This window comes from Cylas formicarius, unplaced genomic scaffold (genome assembly GCF_029955315.1).
Source record: "Cylas formicarius isolate icCylForm1 unplaced genomic scaffold, icCylForm1.1 PGA_scaffold_2__14_contigs__length_35257938, whole genome shotgun sequence".
Classification (NCBI taxonomy): Eukaryota; Metazoa; Arthropoda; class Insecta; order Coleoptera; family Brentidae; genus Cylas; species Cylas formicarius.
Window position 1 is genome coordinate 35,065,312 of NW_026844319.1, and position 25,103 is coordinate 35,090,414.

Sequence of the window (25,103 nt, forward strand, 5' to 3'; positions counted from 1 at the left end):
TTTAGGATCACCGCCGGTGCTGCCGGACAGGTGGGTTCCAAGTTTGAACCTTTCTGGTCGTCCATATCGAGGTATCGAACTCTAGGAGACTTCGAGAAAGACTTACTCTTGCGCTGTAATCGAGGCATTACTTTCGATATCGTGCAAACGTAAGTCCCGTTCCGTTTTGAGGTACGAACTGTAAACGACCTGCGCCCTTTCAAAGTTGACTTGAAATTGGTGGCGGAATCCATATTCTTCTTCGTAGACTTTCGAGAAACGTTGTGGCGTTTTACGTGCGCCACAAACTTTCGCCACTTCTTAGTACTCAGGGCGCACGAGACGCACTCGAAATTCATGATCGCGCCATGCGATAGCAAATGGCACACGAATCTACCGGCAAAGTATACCTTTTCCGAACAAATTCCGCAATGATACCGACTAGTTTTGAAACTGAGGTGTCTACTCGCGTGTCGTAGAAGGTCGTCGAGCGATGAGCATCGCCATGTGCACGCGCTGCATGCCAGGTAGCACGAGGAGTGAACCTCGCCCACGTGACTAGCTCTCTGAGATACGGTAGCGAAACTTTTGCCGCAAACCTCGCAATAACAAACCGACCCGAGGCAGGATGCAGCTGGGTCATCGTGGGTCGAGCTATGATCCGCGAGATCGGTTGCCTGGGCAAACGTTTTTACGCAAGATAAACACCCGAATAGGTGCTTTTTGTGGGCGGAACGTTTGTGGTTCCAGTATAATCTCGGATCGAAAAACCGCATCGAGCAGACTTCGCAATAATACTTAATGCCTTCTTCCAACTTCCCTACAGAGTTTACATCCACGTTACGTCTATCAGCTTGTTGGAAATTGAGTTTTATCAATTTCACCGTTAATATCTTTCTTCCAATTTCTTCTACGAAATCAGTATTCTGATCGCCGCTTCGGGCGATTTTGAAAGGTTCGTCAAGTCCCACGGATCCCGTGCTAGATATTTCGTCGATTTTAGCGACGTCTTCGTTCATGTCACGACTTTCAGCAGCTTCGTTTGAGTCTAAGAAGTCCCCCGAAACATCAAAATCATCAGTCACGTCGAGCAAATCGAACGACTGATTCTTAGTCATGGTATCCGATTCGGCATCGCATATCTGACACAACTCGTCCAACAAGGAATCCCAACCGGGCGATTCGATTAGTCCTTCTACTGAATTCGTATCGCCATTCGGCGACTGAGATAAAGTTGCTCCCGATGCTGAAACGTCAAATAAATTCGACTCGCGACCTCCAACAGCAGACGCCTGTGGACCGCCAATAGCTGCGGAATCCGTGGACACTGTAGTGGACCCACTGACTGACCTACAAAAACATCTACCTCAGTGTCCAACAGGTTAAATCGAACTTAACGCGTAAGCGTTGCAAAATCAAAGGACATTCTTATACATGGTTAACAATTCGAATATTATATCAGGTAACTATGAGTGGAGGATTGAATTTTTTACCCTGGAATTACGATCCGCAAAGTTGGGTAATGAATGCGAGTCATAACCCCCAAAGTTAGGGAACACTTGTTCCAAAGAGAGTCCCAAGTCGGATAAAGGATAAAGAAAATGCCAAATACGTGGCGAAAATAACTTTGCCTCTGATAGACAAATTTCTGAACTTATTTCACGTAAAACAAAACTTCAGAGAGATGAAATTTCCCTCTATTATCAATTTCAGGCACTTGTGTATAAAACTTACGTTTATCGCAATAGCAAAAAAAGACGAATGGAAAAAACGATTTATTTTACATAGTGTTTAAGAAAACCATCCATATTGTATCCAAAGGAGACGCGACTAACCGTATCAATTCAGAATTATAGTGATAACACAACAATGGTGTGACGCTGTTTAGTTGATGTACTAAACAAAAACGTTGGTTGGAACCATTTTTAACCACCAAAAGACATAAGTTTTATTGTGACGGAATTATACCTTTGCACCTGTTGCTCAATAACTAGTAGTAGTACCAAAGTAATTGGAACCACCAGTACACTAAGCATGTTCTCGGCGTGTAGTTCTGCCTTTCTTTTTGGGAATAGCACTCCGTTTATTCTTGTGGCTTTTGGCATGGGCCGCGAGCGCCTGAGTACTTCCGAAGTACTTGCCGCACTCTCCGCACACTATTTCCTCCGGATCTTGGCGTATTACGTAACCATGAACCCCGTGGACTTTCATATGACCCGACAACTTCTTCTCGTTCAATTGAACATGGCATATCGCGCATACCACCTTAGAGGGATGTTTAAACGGGCATGTGAACTGATGCTTTCTCGTTTTGTCTTCGCTACTAAATCTCTCCGAGCAATACTTGCAGGCTTTCCGTGGGATGGCGGCCAGCTGCTTCGGAGTGCTCAACGCGTGACGATGTGACTGGAGGTGATCTCGGTAAAGATTCATGTCGCCGACGATAATTTCGGGACACATCGAACACCGATAAGGCATATTTGTTAGTTTCATCGAGTGGTGTCGAATCATGTGCTTGTTGTATGCCGATACCGTAGTAAATTCCATCTTATTGCAGTTTTGGCAGTATAGCTTTATGTTGGCGTCGACGGTATGAATTCGGAAATGATGGTACATTAAAGATAGTTTTCTGAGAGATGTATCGCATAAATCGCAGCCGATTTTTTCCGAACGGTGGACCTGGGAGTGTTTGAACAAGTCGTGGAGGGTGGAAAAAACTTGGCCGCATTTAACGCAGTACTTCTCCGGAGTGGGTTGATTCGCAGCGTACTTGAATTCGGCATCCTTGCCTTCTTGGCATGAGTGGATACGGTTATAGTGATTTTTTAGGTCGGTACTAAACTTTCCGACCTTTTGGTGGCATATTCGACAAATAAAATTGTGCGAATCGGAACTGTAGAAGATGTGGCGATGGTAACCAGAAAAACTGTTAAACTCCTCCCCGCATCTTTCACAAAATAACTTCGGACGAAATTGGTTCTTCTCCGTATGACGTTTTGACGCCAACCTAAAACCATATTTCAACTTATTTATGTTACCGTCGCAGCGAATTTATGAAAAAAAGAATCAGTTTCGTTTTAAAGAAAATTATGGATAAATTTAAAAAAAAACAATAACAAAATCAATGTATTTGCGAAATAAACAAGTACAGATTATATTGTTGGTTAGCCGTACTTATAAATTTGGTTAAAAGTTTTACTTTTTTTGTGTTGTATACAAACCGTTTAACTGACCCGATTGTAACTTAAGCGGCCTTTACAATTTGGAACGCGAAAATATTATTGTCGATATTATGTGGTTTACTAGGTACTCTTATTCATGAACACCGACCACAGACGACAGCAAAAAAACAAGTGTCTATTTATATATTTTGTTTTATTAACCGCATAAAGTACACTTAACGCTGTCAGGTGCTGAGAAAAATAAATTCCTGATTATAAAATCAAACGACTCTAACCATGTCAAAGAAAAAGGTGATTCTAGGAAGAATAGCTGTACTAAAACAGACAAACGGAACATTATTTATTTAAAACATCGCCGCTACAACACTTCGCCGGGGTGAATTTTCGAAAAGTGAGTCCTGAGAGTACCCCTCTGGGTGAACCTCTTGTCGCACATCCGACACCCGTACTTTTTTTCCTTCGTGTGCACCACCATGTGTATGTTCAACTGTTTCCGAGTACTGAACGTTTTGTGGCAGAACCCGCAAGAGAATGGTTTCTCCCCCGTGTGCGTACGCCGATGATCTTGTAAACTCGACTTGCTGGACACTACCTTGTCGCACTCTGCGCACTTGTACACCATCCTACCGTTCTTGTGTTCCCTCAGGTGTCTTTTGAACGATACCGGGTGAATAAACGTTTTTGGGCAGTACTCGCAGACGAACTGTCTGTCCGATTCGTGCACCAGCACGTGTCTGCGCAAAGCGTCCTTCGTCTTGAAACTCTTGAGGCAGCCGATGACCGTGCACGCGATAGGATCACTGACGGGATGGTTCACCCCTTCATGTTGGTGCAGGTAGCTCAACAGCGGAAACCCTTTGCCGCATTTTTCACAAAAGTAGTTGACTTTCCTCTCGTGTATGAGAAACTTGTGCTGTTTCGCACTGTACTTGCTCGCAAATATCTTCCCACATTCGTCGCACGGGTGCGGCTTACACTTGGGCACGGTTTTTTTGTGCACCTTGCGTTCGTGAAAGCGACGCCGGCAATCCATGAAAAAACCCTTGCCGCAGAAGCTGCAGAAAAAACGAAACTCGTGGGTGTGCACGATCACCACGTGCTCCTTGAGGAAGATTTTGCTCGAGAAGGTACCGTCACATCTCGAGCACGCGTACTTGCCTTTGCCGCACCTAAAACGACGCGGTTTGAGTTTTGGGGGTAGGGGGGCGGCCGAAGAGAAATGTTTGTTTATTTAATAACCCTGCATCAAAGCCCGAGCATGGGACGCCACTGCTTTATACTGTAGGGAAAAATTATGAATCGCGAAGAAGCAAAGACACTTTAGTTTTATTTATTTTATTTAAGATTCGTTTGCAACAGACTCGATATTCACGATATACAAATAACGAAATTTGTATTTTCTAATATACAGGGTGTCCCAAGGAAGCGTGCCGTTTTAAATTGTAAAAAAAATATTTCCTACATTTATTTGGAAATTGAATAAAAACAGTACAGCTATTTTCTCTGCCCTATCTAATGGTAGAATTCAAATTCAAAAAGTCAATCACAACTTCTCGTCAGGGTGTTTTTTGAAAAAGTGCGCCTTCATGGATCCCCTCTGGGTGAAAGCCTTGCCGCAGCATCTGCAAACGTGGCGCTTCTCCTTGGTGTGGACCACCACGTGAACCTTGAGCAGCTTTTTACTCACGAAACACTTGTCACAGTGCTCGCACTCGAAAGGCTTCTCTCCCGTATGCGTCCTGATATGACACGTCAAACTAACTTTCGACGCTACCACCTTCTCGCATATGGGGCACTTGAAGGTGTCTTTAACATCTGCGTGGAAAGTCCGAACGTGATGCCGCAACGAGTAAGGGTGACGGAACACTTTTACGCACTGCTGACATGGAAATTCCTTGCGCACGATTTCGTGGGCCATCATGTGGTACTTCAAATAGTGTTGGCTCTTGAACAGCTTATCGCAACACGGGCACGGTATCGAAGGTTCCTTTTTCTCGTGTACGGACGCGATGTGACTGTTCAACTGGCTAGCATTGACGAACCCTTTAGCACACTTGTCGCAAAACACGGTGTAGTCCTTGGAATGTATCATCCTTCGGTGGAGGTTGGCGCTCACCTTGGTAGCGAACATTTTCCCGCAAATCTCGCAGGGATGCCGAGTGGTCTTTTGGTGCACGCTCTGCACGTGCATTTTCACTTGCACCGGTCGCTGAAACATTTTGCCGCAGTGCGTGCAAGGATGCTTCTTCTCTTTGTGCAAGCGCATGTGCATCGACGGGTGACGACTGCTGATCGTTTTGTCGCATATTTTGCACTTCATGTAGAGCGGCAGGTCCTCCTTCGGACCCTTGCAGACACGCGAATGATTCAGCAGCGTCTGCTTAGTGGCGCACAAGCGGCCACACTTGTCGCACTGGAACCTGGTCTCGCTAAAACCATTTGAGAAGTATATCTTTTTTTAAGAATGGTCTCACGCACGCAAGATGAAGTGTCCATCATTTTTAAAAGGTCTCCAAATGATTCCGCCCGATATTGATAAAGTACCGGAGCAGAAAGTAGAATGTATTATTGCGATCTTTTTTAAAATCGAAGTGGCTGAGCTTTCAGCGGAACAGGTGATTTTGTCGACCCAACATTAGAAATCTGGTGTCATCATTGTTCGTGGAAACTTGGAAAATGGATACTTCATCTCGCCGGGTCGTAAACTTACACTTTTTCTTTGGTCGGGTGGTGTTCCTTCGCGTGCCTCGTAAAATCGACCTCCTGCTTAAATTCTTTTCCGCACTGGTACCCGTGATGGGTGGCCCAGTGATGTGCCAACCGGTCTTTCAAGAAAAACCTCTTTTTACAAACCTCGCAACGGTGCCGGTAGTCGGTGGTATGCGCAGTAGCAAAGTGATTTTCGCAGTTTCGTTTGTCGATGAATATTTCATCACAATGTTCGCATCGGAAAATTTTATTCGAGGCCGCCCTGAAACAAACGGGTTCCTTAAGGTGCGTTTAAGGACCGCTCGTGGTGTGACTAACCGAAAATTTTGGTTAAAATTAACCACGACGCGCTGGATAATTAATTAATGGTGGCGAGTCGCCACAACTCAGGCAGTAATAGCTGTTCCAGACGTCTGGAAAGTATTCCCAGCCCAAGACAAAATGCTGAAAACATTTAAGTACCCACGTCCAATAATTCAGTGTTTTTACCGAACGAAATTTGACTCGATGACTCTTTTGCAAAAGAAACTTTGGTAATTAAATTAATAAAGACGCACTTGGAGTGACAGCGATTAATATAGCGGTAAACGCGAGTGTCAACAACCAACGTCTTTCCGAAAATTAAAAAAAAAAGCTTTATAAAATGAAATATAATTACAAAAAAGTACTACAACGTCTCGTCAGGGTGCTTTTTCAAAAAGTGCGCCTTCAAGGACCCCCTCTGAGTGAAAGCTTGCCCGCAGCATCTGCAAACGTGGCGCTTCTCCTTGGTGTGGACCACCACGTGAACTTTGAGCAGCTTCTTGCTCCCGAAACACTTGTCGCAGTACTCGCACTCGAAAGGCTTCTCTCCCGTATGGGTCCTAATGTGATACGTCAGGCTATCCTTCGACATCACAATCTTCTCGCATATGTGGCACTTGAAAGTGTCCTTAATATCTGCATGCAAAGTCCTGACGTGGTGCCTCAACGAGTAAGGGTGACGGAACACTTTTGCGCACTGCTGACACGGAAATTCCTGGCGTACTACCTCGTGGGTCATCATCATATGGTACTTCAAGTAGTGTTGGCTCTTGAACTTCTTATCGCAGCACGGGCACGGTATAGAAGGTTCCTTTTTCTCGTGTACGGACGCGATGTGACTGTTCAACTGGCTAGTGTTGACGAATCCTTTGGCACACTTGTCGCAAAACGCCGTGTACTCCTTAGAGTGTATCATCCTCCGATGAAGATTGGCGCTCACCTTGGTAGAGAACATCTTCCCACAAATCTCGCAGGGATACCGCGTGGTCTTTTGGTGCACTGTCTGTACGTGCATTTTCACTTGCACCGGTCGCTGAAACATTTTGCCGCAGAGCGTGCAAGGATGCTTTTTCTCTTTGTGCAAGCGCATATGCATCGACGGGTAACGACTGCTGATCGTTTTGTCGCATATTTTGCACTTCGTGTTGAGCGGTAGGTCCCCTTTGGGACCCTTGCAGATACGCAAATGATTTAGCAGCGTATGCTTGGTGGCGCACAAGCGGCCACACTTGTCGCACTGGAACCTGGCTCTGCTAAAACCACTTGCTAAGTCTATCTTTTTGTGAGGAGGGTCGCACGCACGCAAGATGAAGTGTCCATCATCTTTAAAAGGGACTCCAAATAATTCCGCCTGGTAGGAATAAAGTACCGAAGCAACAGGTAGGATACATTAATTTAGGTAGTTTAAAATTAGACTCTCGAATTATGAAGTTGCTGAGCTTTGGGCCATTTGGAGAACTTGTTACAATATAAATATGGCCAGCTAAAGGACTTAAGCAGTGGTGCCGACAGCGAGGAACAGGTGATTTTGTCAACCCTACATTAGAAATCTGGCGCCGTCATTGCTCGTGGAAACTTGGAAAATGGATACTTCATCTCGCCGGGTCGTATACTTACACTTTTTCTTTGGTCGGGGGGTGTTCCTTCGCGTGAGTAGAAAAATCAGCCTCCTGCTTGAATTCTTTTCCGCACATCAGACACTGGTACCCGTGGTGGGTGGCCCAATGGTGTGCCAACTGGTCTTTCAAGAAAAACCCCTTTTTGCAAACCTCGCAACGATACCGATAATCGGTGTCACGCGCAGTAGCAAAGTGACTTTCGCAGTTTGGTTTGTTGGTGAATAATTCGTCAAGATCTTCGCAACCGAAAATTTTATTGGAAACCATCCTGAAACAAGCGAGTTCCCTAAGGTGCTCCTGGTGCGACTAACCAACAATTTAGGTTAATATTAACCATCTGGAAGCTTTCTTATATAGTTGAGGAGAGGGTAGTATTAAGTCGAAAGCACAAACTTTTATTCCAAAACATCCAAGGGTTGATTCAGTGTTTATACCGAACGAAACTTGAACAACTGACTCACGTTTTGATAATTACATTAACAAACACGCACTTGGAGGGGGACAGCGATTCATCTAACAGGAAAGGAGCGTGTTAAAAACGAAAATTAAAAAAAAAAGCTTTTCCAAAAGTAATATAATTACAAAAAAGATGCTTTTTCAAAAAGTGCGTCTTCAAGGAGCTCCTCTGAGTGAAAGCTTTGCTGCAGCATCTGCAGACGTGGCGCTTCTCCTTGGTGTGGACAACCACGTGAATCTTAAGCAGCTTTTTACTCACGAAACACTTGTCGCAGTACGCACACTTGAAAGGCTTCTCCCCCGTATGCGTCCTAATGTGACACGTCAGGCTATTCTTCGACGTCACAATCTTCTCGCATATATGACATTTGAACGGAACCTTGAACCGGCGTGCAAGATTCTTATGTGGTTTCGCAACGAGATAGAACAATGAAACACTTTTGCGCACTGTTGACACGGAAATTGCTTACGCTCGTGATCGTGTACAATCATGTGGTAGTTTAGGTACTGTTTATTTTTGACCAGCTTCCCACAACACGGGCAAGGGACAGAAGACTCGACCCCCTTCTTCTCGTCCACGGAAGAGATGTGGTTATCCAACTGACTAGCGGTAACGAACACTTTGGCGCACTTGCAGCAAAACACGGTGTGTTCCCTGGAACGTATCATCTTGCGATGAAGGTTGGCGCTCATCTCGGTAGCAAATATTTTGCCGCAAATCTCGCGTGGTCTTTTGGTGCACGCTCTGCACGTGCATCTTTACTTGGGCCGGTTGCTAGAATTTTTTGCCGCAGTGAGTGCACGGGTGCTTCTTCTCATTGTGGAGGCGCATGTGAGATGACGGACAAGGACTACTTATGGTTTTCTCACATATTTTGCACTTCATGTAGGAGTCTTTGAAACCCTTGCAAAGTCGCGAGTGGTTGACGAGAGTCTGTTGGGTCGGATAGCTTCGTTGGCACTTGGTGCACTGGAACTTCGTCTCGCTGAAAAATTAATGGTTGTCAGCTTCCGACGAAAATAAAGTATCCATTCAAAAATCAAGCACCAGGAAGTTAAGTTAAGTAAGTTGCAAGTGTCAAACTTACCTTACTTCGGTATTTCTTTAAATATTTTTACTCGTACAAAAAGAGCTTGGGGAGAATTTTGGCACAATATATGAAGTGTTTATCTATAGATAAAGCTACCATGGAATGTGGATATTGATTCGCATCTAAAATCAAAATCGCTCTATTTTACTTCATAAAATTGCTGGTGGCTAAAAAGTAATTTGAAATTTTCTACAAAAAAATAATGCAAAATAAATGCTATATTCTGCGGTACTCTTTTTGATTCTAACTGAAGTAACTAAACATTATCTAGTTCTCTATCTAGTAATTGAAGTTTACTGTAAATAATAATAAATTAATTGATTAATACATACGAAATTAATTTTTACAGTTCTATATATTTTTGTATAAAACTGAAAGCGGAAAAGATTGCTTTTCAAATAAAATACAAACTTTTCCAAAATGTGTTATAATTAAAAACTAAAAAATACTAAAAATTAAACCGATTTTGGTGAAAAATACAAAAACATATTTTTTTTTAACTCTTTACCGCACGTTTCGCACTGATGCGAGAGGTGAACGGCTCCATGACGTGCCAAGCGATCTTTCAAGAAAAATTCCAGGTCGCAAAGCTCGCAACGATACCGGTAATCAGCGGCGTGCGCAGACAATTTCGCTTATTCGTGAATATTTTGTCGCACTCTGCGCAACGGTACGTTTTATTCGAAACCGTCCTGAAACAAGCGAGTTTTTATTAAGATGGTCCGCAACTTGACCGAGAGTATTCAACCATAAGGGAAAATTAACTACGACATACTCGGAACTCCTTGCCCAAGGCCAAATGCTAGAAAAGATTCCTTAAGGTCCTGTGCACGCCATCAGTAATTGTTATGGTCGTATAAAAAAACTATGATTTTCAGACTACTGAAATGCTATCACTTTTCGCATTTTTGGGTTCATTTCTGCCGAGCTTTAACATAAAGCGGGGCAAACGTCTTGGCCCCTTTAATGTCACCATTACGCAGTGAAAAAATTAAAAAAGAATATGAATGAATTGAACAGGTTTTTATTTTATCCGTGGTATTGCTATTACCTCTAATTTAACAGTAGATAATAATATCATAAATATCCGCAAAAAAGTACCAGCTTACCTACACAATATGTCCCAGAACAAAATATATTGCATACAAACTTAAAAAAAAAAACAATATAAAATAAAAGTAACAATTAGAAATTAATTTGTTTCTAAGCAGCGCGACCCGACTTTTAGTTCACAATCTGTAACTGCTCGGCCTGTACATTTATCAAAAAGTTTCAAATAAAAGTAACAAATGAGTTTAGATGCCAACATCAAAGTGGTCTGAAGGTCAATTTTGCCGTTGTGTGATTTACCTTAAAAACTGGGCAACTTTGTTTTTATTGGGCTAAAACTTTGAAAAACGAAGGTGTATGATTTTTTCTTCATTGCCGTCTAAACATATCGATAACAGTGTTTGATCATCGCAAACATAAAACATATTAATAACTTCACTTTTTTAAATAGAACTCTATGTAAATTTTGACTCGGGATGAAAGTCTATATATTTTCCAAATCGGGTTAACAAGGACTTTTTTATCTTTATCTTTATGGAGGGTGTTTAAAGAAAGTAAGTTTATTTCATTTACGGGGCAACTTTGTTTTTATTGGTACGTTCAGAAGATAATAATAAATATAAAAATTTAAAAAATTTCAAAGAAACTTCCACAGGCTGCTGTAATTCTTTTTACAAAACTTCTGGATTCCCCCTGCGTCGGTTTTTACTTAGTCGAAATTGCTGACTGTTTCAGTCAAGCTCTGAAGAAGGCAACAGGATGATTGGCGAAACGTCGTCGGAAATTTCGACTAAGCAAAAACCGACGCACGAGGAATCCAGAAGTTTTGTAAAAAAAAAATACAATTAAAAATACCCATACAAATCTATGTAAAAACTTTTTGCCTATACGGTCAGCTTTCGAAATATGTTAAAAATATTAGTTAAAAAAAAAATGCTCGGCCGTTTACTTTCGTAAAAAAACAGTACAATTGGTCTATTGATCGTTAAAATTTCTCATCGGGATGCGCTTTCAAGAAATGTTTCTTCATCGGTCCGTGTTGGGTAAAGCTGGCACCGCACACTTTGCACGCGAAAGGCCTCTCTTTGGTGTGCACCACCCTGTGCGTCACCAGATTCTTCCTCAAGCGAAACCTGCGTCCACAGTGTTCGCACACGTAGGGCATGTCGCCCGTGTGGATCAGCATGTGATGTCTCAAGCTTTGAGCGCTGTTCACCGTCTTGTTGCACACCTCACAAGGGTACACCTTTTTGTCTTTGTGGTCTTTGAGGTGGCGCTTGAACGAGATCGGGTGGGTAAACACCTTCGAGCACTCCTTGCAAGAGTACTCGGCCTTGGGACCTTCGTGTCTCTTCAGGTGATCTTTGAGATAATAGTTCGACGTGAACACTTTTTTGCAGCCCTTTGCCGTACACGCGAACAACTGGCGGGCTTCTTCGTGGATTCTCTGCACGTGATGGTGCAACGCGCCTTCGTAGAGGAACCCACGCTCGCACACCTCGCACTTGAACTTGTACTTCCTGCGATGGGCAGAACTTAGATGACCGTAGATTTGCGCGAACATTTTTCCGCAATATTCGCACTGGTGCAACCTCTTGTGATCTTCGCGGACATGTTCCTTGTATTTGCGCACGTCGACAAAGGTCATGCCGCACTCCTTGCACGTCCTGTTTGTCAGCTGCATGGTGGCATCACGAATCGAATAGTAGTCATTCTCGCCGTCGGGGACGATCCCGTGCTCGCGCATGTGCCACAACAACTGATCGTAAGAGTGGAATTCGTTCGTGCACAGTTCGCAGGGATACGGGTGCGCATCCGGGTGCTCGAGCTTAAAATGTCTTTCGTAATTTTTCCTTTTAACGAAAGGTCTCCAGCAGATGCGGCACAAGAAGTTTTTCGGCCTGCAACCGACAAAACAGGTTAATCAAGAGCAAGAGAAGAAAAAAAAACTTACCTGGGCGACTGGATATTGATGACCCTGATCGACGCTGGCGGCGCAAAAGGATGGGTGCCGTCGAAGTTTTCTGAGGGATCGGAATTCTTGTAATAAACTCTGCATTCGAAACATTGACAGTATGCGTTGCCGATGCACACTCTAAAATGTAAAATCGTTAAAAAATGAGTAGCGCCACTAAGCGCATGTTAAGGAAATCACGATAAAGGTTCACATATCGATGATATTTTTTGCGGAATGCAATAGAAAAAGAAAAAGGAACGGAAGATTAGGCACGAGCGAAGTGGACACTTGTCACACGTCACTTATAAGTGTATTCACATTGTCTGCAAAAACACAGCCAAAAACTAATAGTTGCCATGCTGCGGTCCTCTTGTACCAAACAAAACTCGTGACTAAAATGGCGTTTACCAAAACAGTGACACCGCGTCCAAAATAATCCTGATGAAATGATCAGATATTACCAACGAGACGAAACCTTAAAAAATCATTACCAAGAATACGGCATAAAGAGTTTTCATGAATTAAAAAGTAATAATAATGCCATTTTAATTAGATAACACCATTTCTAAACAATCTTATTTTGTAACCAGAATTCATTGAGGAGTTAAAAACATTTTTTTCCAAAATTTTAGTTTATGTAATAGACTGATTTTAATATGAACTATTAAATGATTAAATTTTATTATAAAAAAAATCCATTAATGTTTTCTTTCATTAGTTTTGGTTAGCACTCTCTTTGAACGCTATAAGACCGGAAATTTAAAAACACTAATAGCTTTTAACGATTTGGTTCATCAGGATGACCATAACTTTACAGCAGACTAATTGTATAATATAATAAGGACTATATGGAAAATCAGATTCCACAATTTATTAGGCTATTATACTCATTTCATAATTAACTCGCTTTTGAACAGTAAATTTAATTATATAATAACAATCAAGATTTAAAAACAACAAATATATTTAAATTAGATAGTTACTACCAGTAAGAACAAATATTCAGGACTGCTAGAAAACGCAGAGAATGTTAGCAGTAAGACGATCAGACCTTTGTGTGCCTTGGAGCCGCCAGAGCACTAGATAAGCACTCCAGCGCTACCAGATTGCGAAGAAAGGTTTAAATATTAAAAAAAAACGAGGCTTATTGAAAAATCGATGCTTTATTCGAACTAAGCTATCAGTCACAGTTTGGTGCGGGTATCTACAACTTCTGGTCTGGATGTGCCTTCAAGAAATGCCTCTTCATCGACCCGCGTTGAGTAAAACTAACGCCGCACACATTACACGGGAAAGGCCTTTCTTTAGTGTGCACCACACTGTGCGTCATCAGATTCTTCCTCAAGCGAAACCTACGTCCACAGTGTTCACAGACGAACGGCATATCGCCCGAGTGGATCAGCATGTGTTCCCTCAAGCTTTTTAAGCTGCACACCTTCTTGTCGCACACGTCGCAAGGGACAACCCTTTTGTTGAGTTTGTCTCTATGATCTTTCAGGTGCCGCTTGAACGACGAAGGGTGGTTAAACATCTTCGGGCATTGCTCGCAAGAGTACTCGACACCTTCGTGTTTCTTATGATGGTCCTTGAGGGACTGATTCGAGGTGAACACTTTGCCGCAGTGTTTTTCGGCACACGCACATACCTGTCGGGCTTGTTCGTGCACACTCTGCACGTGATGGTGCAACGCGCCCTCGTAGAGAAAACCTCGGTCGCACAACTCGCACTCGAACTTGTATGTTCTGCGATGAGCGGCGCTTAAGTGTCCGTAGATCTGCGCGAACATTTTGCCGCAATACTCGCACTGATGCAGCCCCTTGTGATCGTCGCGCACATGATTCTTGTAGCTGCGCACATCGGAAAAGACTTTGCCGCACTCCCTGCAGGTCCTACTCGCCAGCTCGAGGGCGGGGTCGTTCATCGAGTAATAGTCGTCTAGATCTTCGAGTTGGCGACCGGATTTACCGTCACGTGTGATCGCAACGTGTCTTTTAAGGTTACGCTCACTGAACAAAGGAGAAAGTATTTTTTGCCTACAACCGAAAACGAGGGTTATTTACTCCGAGGAGCAGGGAAAGGACTGACTCGGCGTCCTCGATGATCCCGACGGATGTTTTCGCAACGAAGGGATGGATGTCCTGTTTGTTCGGCACGCCGCTGTTGTAATAAGCTCGGCACTCAAAACATCGACAGTGTGCGTTTCCGACGCAGACTCTAAAACGTTAAGTCGTTAAAAGTGGTCGGTCGAAAATGTTGCATCCTTTTCTTTGAAATGTGTGATTTTCAAAATACAAATGTTTAACATAAAAAAAGCTATTATTATATTAAGTACCCCCGTCATGAGGTCTAATGTCATGCGGGAGGTTCGTTACTGAATGCAATATACACAAAAATGTTGATATTATTTTTGGATTTTGCTAAGAGTGGGAGTTTTTGGCCTTCAATAATTATCGTTTTTAATGTAGTAGTGTAGGTAGTGTCACTCTGTAGCAGAACCACAAATTAAAGAATGTAGAAGTGTACAATTATGTCTAGGTTAGACCCTTGAGACCACGTTACCTCTACATCGAGAAATGATAGAGATGTTCTGACCTCGACTATGAAGAAAAATCCAAATATGTAAACTTTACTCAAAATTTTCTATAATTGCCTGTTTTCTAAAATTACAGATTGTTTTGTATATGTATATTTTCTGACGGAGACTTATTTATACTATTTTTTAGGGTAATTCTGCCAGTTAAAATGCAATCAGTTTTCGAAATACCATGAAAGACACATACATTTTGTACGAATAATATAAAAACTCACGAAAACATAAATCTCACTAACCTGCCAAAATGTCAACGATACTTGATGCCTTTCCTAGTTTGGTTGATTGATGATCAATTTTTCACTATTATAGTGAAATAATTTTTTTAAAATATATTTCACATTTTTATCTAAATTTGAGATGAAATTCGTCATTTTAAATTTAAAATACGTCGTCGACCAATGCTAATAGTAACACTAAAAGAAAGGAGCTACAGAAGACTGTTTAGCAGAAAACAAAAGAAAATAAAGTGCAAGTTATTTATTATATTTTGAAGAATGCATAAAATATCTAGAAACGCGGAAAGAAATCCCACCCTTTCGACCGTAGAATGGGCTCGATGTAATAAGGGTGTACACTTCTTGTTTATCCTTCCGGCAAAACCTGATTTCAGACCAAATAGTTTTTCCTAGGAGAAATCAATTTAGGAAAAACTAAGCAGCAATATGATGACAGGTTTGGTTAACTTTGGTCAGTTTTTGTTCCTTCCCAGTTAGTTAGCTTGGATTAAAATCAAGTTTAGCCCGTAACATCTACACAATTCCGTAAAAGTTATTGAACAAAAAGAAAACGTCACTTATTTGAAAAACCACTTTATCTTCAAAGTGTGTGCACCAACTTAACAAGCACGTCTACAACTTGTCGTCCGGATGTGCCTTTAAGAAATGTCTCTTCATCGGTCCGCGTTGAGTAAAACTCAGACCGCACACCTTACAAGGAAAAGGCCTCTCCTTAGTGTGGGTCACCATGTGCGTCACCAGATTCCTCTTGACGCGAAACCTACGTCCACAATGTTCGCAAACGAATGGCAAACCACCCGAATGGATCAGCATGTGATCCCTCAAGCTGCGCAAGCTGTTCACCTTCTTATCGCACAAGTTGCAAGAAAAAATCTTCTTGTCAGGTTTGGCTTTATGAGTTCTGAGGTGAATCCTGAACGACACCGGATGACAAAACACTTTCTGGCACTGCTCGCAAGAATACTCGACGCCTTCGTGCTTTTGGCGGTGGTCTTTGAGGGACCGGTTCGACGTGAACAATTTGCCACAGTTTTTTTCCGCGCACGCAAACACCTGTCGGCTCTTCTCGTGCACGGTCTGCACGTGATAGTTGAAGCCGCTCTCGTAGAGAAAGCCACGGTCGCACAATTTGCACTTGAACTTGTAATTCTTGTGGTGGACCGTGGCTAGATGTATCTGGAGGTGGGTGAACATTTTTCCGCAAAACTCACACTGCTCTTGGGTCTTGTGTTCGTTGCGCACATGTCTTTCGTATTTGCGCACATCGGGAAAAATCCTATCGCACTCCTTGCAAGTCCTGTTGACAAGTTCAAGGACCGGGTCACAGGACGATTCCTCGTCGAAACCCAACGCGAAGGGTTTGACGTCGGGCGCGGTTGCCAAGCGACTTTTTTTATACATTTCTATGTATTTCTCCCTACAACCGACAAAGGGGGTTAATTGTCCCCAAAGACTGGGTAAAAGAACTGACTTGGCATCCTCGATGATCCTGATGGACGTTTTTGGGAGGAAGAAATGGGCGCCGTGGTGGTCGTTCGGCACGCCACTGTTGTAATAAACTCGGCATTCGAAACATGGACAGTGGGCGTTTCCGACGCAAACTCTAAAACGTAAGGTCATTAAAAAAGTATTTGATGGTTCCCTTAAATCAAAGGGATGAAGTTAAGAACTTTTTTGTGTGTTGCTTCCTTTTCAAACTAAGAAAATTTAAAGCTTAAAAAGTTTTCATTATTGTCTCTACCAGTTACCTGAATTTTAATGAATATTCCTGGGGTTACTTGTACTGATGGACTAATTAAATTCACGATGACAAATTCAGGGATGTGAGAGAGGTTTCCTACCAGATGTAATTCATAAAGAAATGTAAACCAATGACTTTTTTTATTTCGTATATTCGCAAATTTTAATTTGAATGGATATCGAATAAGAATATCTGCTAGGTCCTACACTAACAATAGTTAAAAACAAACACCAATAAAAACTTGTATCTAGCATTAAAAGAAAAGAGTTTTCCCAAAACACCTGTAAAGTACGTCTCAAAGTATATCATCGTGGCTTTTCTGGGACTCTCCCCCAAAAAGTACTTACGACTTTCTTATGTATTGGTCCTGGGTAAACGCAACTACCAATAATTTATTTATAGACAAAGGCACGACATGGGCGAATCAGGTAGATGTTGACCATGTGAGGTAGAATAGCTATGACATATTAGCGAAAACTGGTCAGATCCTTGGTAGACGCGAAAAAAATGTTAATCACCATTGTGAGAGGAGTGAGGTTTGAGGGAGAAGAGGGTGGGTTGAGCGAAGGGGTAGGGAGGTCGTGAAGGGGGCGGAAAGTGAGGGATGTGAATGACCTTGAAATGAACCAGTTTTCGCTAATATGAACCTTAAATTGTCTTATAAAAATGACGAAATTTATTCTCGAACTGTAAGCTATTATTTAAAAGAAACTTGCCTATTTACAAAAACTAGTGATCAGATGGGAAATACCGTTTTACGTCTTCCTCCATATCATTGTTCAACCACATAGTACACTTGTGGCACCAAATTAAATCAAGTACAGAAAATAGGAGGAAAAGAAAAAAGCAAAAAAGAAAGAAGAAAAAAACCTGACAGCATTTACATAATGACAGGTTGATTAGTACAAAAGCACAAATTTTTAATTTTTGTTTCGTAACAGGGTTTTAATCTTTCACGGTGTAGAGATTAATAAACACGCTTAAAAAAGCAATACTGTCGCTATATTCCAGCAATAGAGAACTCGAGATGTAAATTCAGACCTGCCTGTATGTATATGGATATTTTCGAAGTTATATAAAAAAAGATAAGTGAAAAATTAGGCACCTCTCGGCTAAAGGATTCCGAAGGACTCTACAGAAAAAAATATAGGTTTTTAGTTTTTTTTTAAATCACTTTATTCGCATTTCCAAAAAAAACCATTGGCATTTACTGCGCATAAAATCGACATCTACAACTTTTCGTCAGGGTGGGCCTTCAAAAAGTGCCTCTTCATCGGCCCGCGTTGAGTAAAACTAAGACCGCACACTTTACAAGGGAAAGGTCTCTCTTTCGTGTGCGTCACCATGTGCGTCACCAGATTCTTCTTGACGCGAAACCGACGTCCGCAATTTTCGCACACGAAAGGCATATCGCCCGAGTGAATCAGCATGTGATCTCTTAAACTATGCAAGGTGCTGACCTTCTTCTCGCACACGTCGCAGGGGAACACCTTTTTGTCGCTTTTATGATTTTTGAGGTGGCGCTTGAACGACGAAGGGTGGTTAAACACCTTCGGGCATTGCTCGCAACGGTACTGAACGCCTTCATGTTTTTTCCGGTGGTCTTTGAGCGACTGGTTGGACATGAACCATCTGCCGCAATCTTTTTCCGAGCACGCGAACACTTGTCGGTCCTTCTCGTGCACAGTCTGCACGTGAAAGTTGAAGCCGCTCTCGTAGAGGAAACCGCGATGGCACAACTCGCACTTGAACTTGTACTTCCTGTGATGAACCGTCCTTAGATGCACATGGAGATGGGTGAACATTTTGCCGCAAAACTCGCACTGATCCTGCGTCTTGTGCTCGTTGCGCACGTGACTCTTGTAACTGCGCACGTTGGGAAATACTTTGGAGCACTCTCGGCACGTCCGGTTTGCGAGATCGCGGACAGGATCATTAAGCAAATAATAGTCCTCGGGATCGTCGCGTACGAGATCAGGTTTGGCGTCGTTGTGCGCAACGATCACGTGACTTTCGAGGCACGACCTGTTGACGAAATGTTTCGCACACATGGGACACCCGAATTTTTTCTCCCTGCAACAGAGGCGGGTAATTGCGTGGGCTTGGGGGAATAAAGTAAGGACTGACTTGGCGTCCTCGATGACCCTGATGCACGCCCTAGGTACGAACTCGTGGGCGTCGTGTTGGGGTTCGTTGGGTTCCACGCTCTTATAATAAACTTTGCATTCGAAACATCGACAGTGCGCGTTTCCGACGCAAATCCTAAAACGTAAAGTTGTTTTAGACTACAGTAAGACGTGACGTAAACGAGAGAAATCCGTGTATTTGTCTACTATGAATACAGTACAGTGGAAACCAGGTTCCTGCAATGCAGTCCCTAAAACTAATGCTACATTTCCAAAGAACGAGACTCCTGACACCTTATGCTGAGGATCAAACAGAAATTTAATATCAGTCAATATAACAAAAAAAACGGTTCCCTCTCTAGAAAATACTTACAAATTGTGCCTTAGATTATTCACAATTTCTTAGGTTTTTAAATCTTGACCCTTGTCGCTACCTCACTTATAATTGAAATAAAGATAATGCGATTCAATACATTAAATATATTTATTGTTACCAGAAAAACTAAGACATTTAAATATTTCTAATTGAGGTAAATTTCTTTGACAACCTTAGACGCATTGACCAGCAGTACGCAGACTTGTGTTGCAAATGCCAATGAACTACGAAGTTCTTCAGTTTCTCTCCGTTTTAATCTACCGCCGGATGACGAAAATTCTGTTGTTGGTCCACCCCTAGTCGATGATATAGCTGTAGTGGGATCCACCACAATTGGCAAGGTAACGTGTTTACTCAGCCAATCATCGTATTTTAGAAAAAAATTTTGCTCGGTCCTGTTGACAACTTGCAACTTCTGTTTGATTTTGGAAAATAGAGTAGAAAATGACGCCTTGACGAATATCTATCGTTTTTCCACTACGTTTTCATAAATGTCCTTTCTAGTATAAACTAGTACCTGGCTTCTCCTGCCAGGAGAAAGTCACAATCTAAAAGTCTCTGGACACTACCACTCTCGAAAAACCACTTTGGAAGAAACAGGGTGATTTCAAGATAATTGCGTTTTTATGAAGAATTCATTAGCGTAAAAATAAATTTTTTAATCGGTCGTTCTCGAATTAGGTATAACCTCAACATACCTTTTTTTAAAAGGAACCTCCTGCATTTTTGCTAACCTCTCTCTTTTCCCTACCGTTAGTTTGGCTCAATGTAATTTAAAAAAGGTTTTAAAGATGAGTTGCTCCATTAAATCATACCCAAGTTAAAAATGTGTATCTGAAATGGTTTTCAATGCACTATACAATATGTACAATACAGTATCTCGGTTATTTGTTATTATAAAATCTTGCGTTTTCCTAGTTTCCTAGTTTCTTCATACAATGCTTATTGATACACATGTAAGACAACACAATCTATAGAATAAGATGTCACATATTTACAGTAATAATAAATAGTTTGCTTAAAAATGTCGAAAAAAAGTAGTGCGGGGTATCATATTAGGAGCTTAGCAAAACACACCAAATTTAAGAGCCGATATATTAAGAGAATGGGGTTGCTTACATCGACATTCACTTGTTGTTTTATTGTTACTGCTTATTCGAGAATAATGTAAACTGCTTAATTAAAATCGGTTCACGTTTATGAATAATAAACATTATAATACATAAAGTCGATGCGTTATTTCCAATTTTGTCTAAATGAATCAAAAAAAAGCGAGCAAAATACAAACAAATTTATAGTCTAACGTATGCATCACTTATCCCTCCAGTGAATAAAAAAAAATAAAACCACCATTTTATTTTCAATTTTATTATCCAAATCTAATTACTAAACTAACTAAAGTTCTCAATGAAACAGATAATAATAGTAGGAAGTCATAATTGCTTTTCAACAAAGCCCAGTTATCTATCTCATAATCCAACTATCAAGCTACCAATTACCTAGCTACCTAGAGTTCTCGTACACTGCTTATTTTGCTTGTCCTCGATAGACAATAAACTTTCACTAGATCATCGCAAAGATAATCACTTACACAGCTCTTCCAACAGTTTTAACGCAATACAAGACAGAAGACAGTAGATAGATACAGGATCAAAAAAGTTTTTGAAATGATTTTAATTTATCATGTTGACCCGAGAACATCATCATTTTTGTATGAGACCATGCTCTCAATACTGAATGTCTCATGCCATTCAAAGATATATAATATCATATCTCCAATGTAATTAATGAACTACCAACACAAACAAACTATGTCCTCTTTTAAATAAAATTCCAAATTCCTTTGAGAAATAGATTTCCCTACATAAAAATATTTGTGTGATGAGGGTCAGCAAAAGTGGTTGGAGAAAACACGTCATTTTGCCATAACTGTAAAGCAAAAATTAAATTAATAAGTTTCTAAGCAAACTGTTCATCTCTCTATTTTTTAAGAAAATTGCGTAACGTAAAACCAAAAATCTTTATTCAACCAGAATGGAATTAAAACAGAAGAAATAAAAATAACAAATAATCATTAAAAATACAAGTCGTGTAAATAAATTTTCTGAGATTTGAATGTATAAAATAATAATTTAATGCTCCTGACCCCTAAGTTCCCTGATTTTTTTTCAGATTGGTGGGAACTCTGAAACATCCCAAAACGGTGGCTCGCAGCCGTGATAGAATCGTCTCTGTAAAAAAATAGCTTCACGAGACAGCACTCTGTAAGTGCGTCTTGGCGTGAGCGTTTCTCGCACGTACGTGCGCAAACTTCTTGCCGCACACCTTGCACACGTAGCCCCTCCCTTCGGCATGTCTGAGCATGTGCGTCACCAAGTTCCTCCTGAGACGGAACGGCCTGCCGCACTGCTCGCACACGAACGGCAAATCCCCAGTGTGAATCAACAGGTGATTCTTAAAACTCTGCAGGTTCGATATACGTTTCGAGCATGTGCCGCACGTGTAGTGCTTCTTGCCGTTCTTGTGTTCGAGCTCGTGCCTCTTGAGAGATTTCGGATGGGTATAAACCTTCGAGCACTGCGCGCAAGCGAACTGAGTGTTGCAAGGGTCGTGCTTGAGCATGTGTTCCCTCATGGTCCACTTGGACCGGTAGACTTTGCCGCAGGAATCCTGCGGACAAGCGAACAGCTGTCGCGGAGTTTCGTCGTCGTCGTGAGCGGAGCGCTTATGCTCGATGAGGCCCTCTTCGTACATGAAGCGTCGAGGGCACAGCACGCAAGGGTATTTGTACCTTTTGATCGCAGTCGTAGGTCTAGCCTTCTTAACGTCATTGTTCACGACCTTGAAGGTGACGGGGAACCTTACGAAATACTTTGAGGTTGTCGAGGGTTCCGAGACGAAACGCGCTTTGCATTCGAAACAGGGACAGAGTTCGCTCGCGACGCAAACGCTGAAAAGCAAAAGAGTTTGAGACGGAGCTTAGCGGCGTTCAGAAAATGGCTGATAGCGTCACCGTGTCAATTATATGGCCCTCTACTACCGTGTCCGAAAAAAGAGGAACAGCAGACAAATATAATATTTATTATTATTTTAGCTCATAAAAAATAAAAATGTGTTTCTATGCTATATCTTATAGGATATACTACAGGTAGTACATAAGTCCGTATTTACTATGTTGTGAAAATGCCACTTTTCTTTTTTGGATAATACGATAGCAAAAATTTTCAAACAGTACCTGATTCGCGTACCAATGGAGGCTATTGAAAGATATTACTTATTATCCTTATTACTCACAAGATATTTAGATACTGTATTGTGCGAAAGCCCCTGTATATTAGAAACAAATCAATTCAATCAATCAATATATTGTTTTTATATACTATGATGGGTATCAGGTTTGAGATTATATTTACGCAACAATGGTTTTACGACATTTAGTAAACGGGTCAAGTTGGGAAAGAAAAAAATCGATTATTTTAATAGGCCACCCCGTATTTTTTTTTTAAATAGAGCACACCTAATATTGGACTAAAGTGTTTTTTTAAATAACAGTTTTGAACCTGAACACGTGAACTTTGAATATAACCGCAATACAGAAAATTGTTGTGTACTTTACTTCTTATTTTGTTATATTTTATGTTCTTTTAACGTTAGTTCTTATCAATCCTCTTGCCGTTCACGTTGTATACGTATTTAATGCCTAGTTCTTGGCCTGTCCTTTTCCAACCTTCAAATTCTTTTTAATAGCTCGAAAAATATACAGGATGTTCGATATAAAAAAATGGATAATTATTCAAATATTAATTTTAAAATTATTTTTTAAACCATTTAATTATGCGCAAAAATAAAACAAACAAAATTTTCAATAGCAAAAAAATTACAGTAACAGTAAAGAGGTTCGTGTGCTGTTTTCACCTATATTTCTTTTAACATAAAATGAGATTTGTGTATACCTATCTCCTTTAAAAAGGGGAAGAGTTTTCCCTGAACGTGTGCTTGTTTTCTTAATGAAGCACGTCCGATTTTAAGAAATGGAAAATTAGCTAGGTAACTTTTTTATTTTTGAAAATAAGTTGCATTTGAGAAAATATCACCTAAACAACTTTTTATGCAGAATTTCACCAACAATTGCGAAATATAGAGGCTAAAAATTGTAATAATTTTAGTACTAAAGTATTTCAACTAGTTCGTTAATGTGCAGTAATAATTTCACACAAGTAAAACGTAATTTGGGAAATGTTTTTTTTTTTCAACTTTAACTTATTTTGAATAATAAGAACCTTAGGCAGCAATTATTCAATTAGTGGAGTTTTGACAAATCTCCTCTAGATAGACAATTTTGATTTTTTTTTTTCATAAAATTTGAGTCTCGAAAAGATATATCCACAAGCTATACAGTGCGGGCATAGCCAAATAAAGAAAAACTCTCCTGGCGTTATCAAGCAATTTTTTAATAAAATTTCAAAGTAAATGATAAAAAATGAGTACGCAAAATACGTAAAACTTGGAAATATCTAACGTCACCGCATTGCATCGATCAGGCTTTGGCGAGATAGTGTTGAGAACGAATGTGGCACTTCAACGAACTCCTCTGGGTGAACCCCTTGCCGCAAATCTGACAAGTGTGCGGTTTCTCCTTCGTGTGCACCAGCCTGTGGACCTTCAAGTACTGACTGGTGGCAAAGTTTTGTCCACACCACTCGCACACGAACGGTTTCTCCCCGGTATGAATCCGGAGGTGATCCCGTAAACTCAACTTGGTCGTCACCTGCTTCGAGCACAGGTGACAAGTGAAAAGGGGCTTCGTTTTAGCGCCGTGATATTTGCTCACGTGGACCTTCAATCGATGCGGGTGTAGGAACACCTCCAGGCAGTACTCGCAGCCGTAGGTTTTCAGCTCGTGCTTCACCAAGTGGTACTTGAGAGTCGACTTACACCGGAACACCTCCGGACAGTTGTCGAAGGTGCACGGTATGAGGACGGGCTCGGGCGTTTGTTCGTGCGCCATCTTGATGTGACGGTTCAATGCCCCCCTCGAAACGAACGCTTTTCCGCATTGGTCGCAGCAGAAAGGGTAGTCGTTCAGGTGGAGGTTACGTTTGTGCAACTCGACGGACTTTTTGTCCAGGAACAACAATCCGCAAACATCGCAAGTGAAGCGTCTAGAACCGATTCGAGATTAGAGCCGTATGACGTCGGCCCAGATCAATACTCAATCAATACACTTTAGTGTTACTTTTTAAATTGTTTGAGTATTAGCAACAGAGAGTCAGAGATAAAGAGGTAACATTGGGAACGGCGCTCGAGTGTCCCTTATACTGTTTGGTTTTCGGGAAACACACAATTTGTCGTAAATGAGTCTCGAGCAAGAATCGCACTAAATGAGTTCTGAGACCACTACCGCAGAATGAGATAAAGTAATAGAAAAACGGCTTAACAGCAAAACCTTATCAAAGAGTTCTCTGGAGAAATTTTGAGGAAAATTCAAGTTTTTAATACCATTTTTTAAAATCCTTGCAGCCTTCCGTATACGAAATATTCAAAAGTAAACGTACAGATTACAAGCTTTCGAATATTAGTTACTCCTCATTTAAGAAAGTTAAACATTTGGAATAAATTATATTTCAGTATTTCTATACGGATCAATCGAAATTAGTCAAAACTAAAGGAGAGCCCTTAGAATGA

At 41.3% G+C, this 25,103-nt stretch overlaps 4 protein-coding genes across 4 annotated transcripts in view; all 4 read right to left on the reverse strand.

Moving 5' to 3' along the window:
• Positions 1-25,103, reverse strand: part of LOC132698693 (zinc finger protein 91-like) — a 90,203-nt gene that overhangs the window by 53,444 nt on the left and 11,656 nt on the right. The gene's annotated exons all lie outside the window — the stretch shown is intronic.
• LOC132698545 (zinc finger protein 317-like) lies at positions 4,343-5,865 on the reverse strand. The gene has a single exon (XM_060664689.1). The coding sequence runs from the start codon at positions 5,479-5,481 to the stop codon at positions 4,705-4,707; it is 777 nt and encodes a 258-aa protein (XP_060520672.1). The 5' UTR covers positions 5,482-5,865; the 3' UTR covers positions 4,343-4,704.
• Positions 8,070-9,080, reverse strand: LOC132698547 (gastrula zinc finger protein XlCGF71.1-like). Its single transcript, XM_060664692.1, is given in 2 exon segments — positions 8,070-8,624; positions 8,627-9,080. Coding segments are annotated over 2 exon segments (615 nt in total). The 5' UTR covers positions 8,942-9,080; the 3' UTR covers positions 8,070-8,324.
• LOC132698546 (zinc finger protein 70-like) lies at positions 12,522-15,779 on the reverse strand. The gene is made up of 3 exons (XM_060664690.1): positions 15,176-15,779; positions 14,407-14,560; positions 12,522-14,352 (listed from the first exon to the last, which is right to left on the reverse strand). Exon 3 carries the CDS (start codon positions 14,265-14,267, stop codon positions 13,551-13,553), a length of 717 nt encoding a protein of 238 aa, XP_060520673.1. The 5' UTR covers positions 14,268-14,352; positions 14,407-14,560; positions 15,176-15,779; the 3' UTR covers positions 12,522-13,550.

Coding starts and splice junctions, on each gene's coding strand:
- LOC132698546 (XM_060664690.1), bottom strand. CDS start 14,267: ATGAACGACCCCGCCCTCGAGCTGGCGAGTAGGACCTGCAGGGAGTGC.
- LOC132698545 (XM_060664689.1), bottom strand. CDS start 5,481: ATGAAGTGCAAAATATGCGACAAAACGATCAGCAGTCGTCACCCGTCG.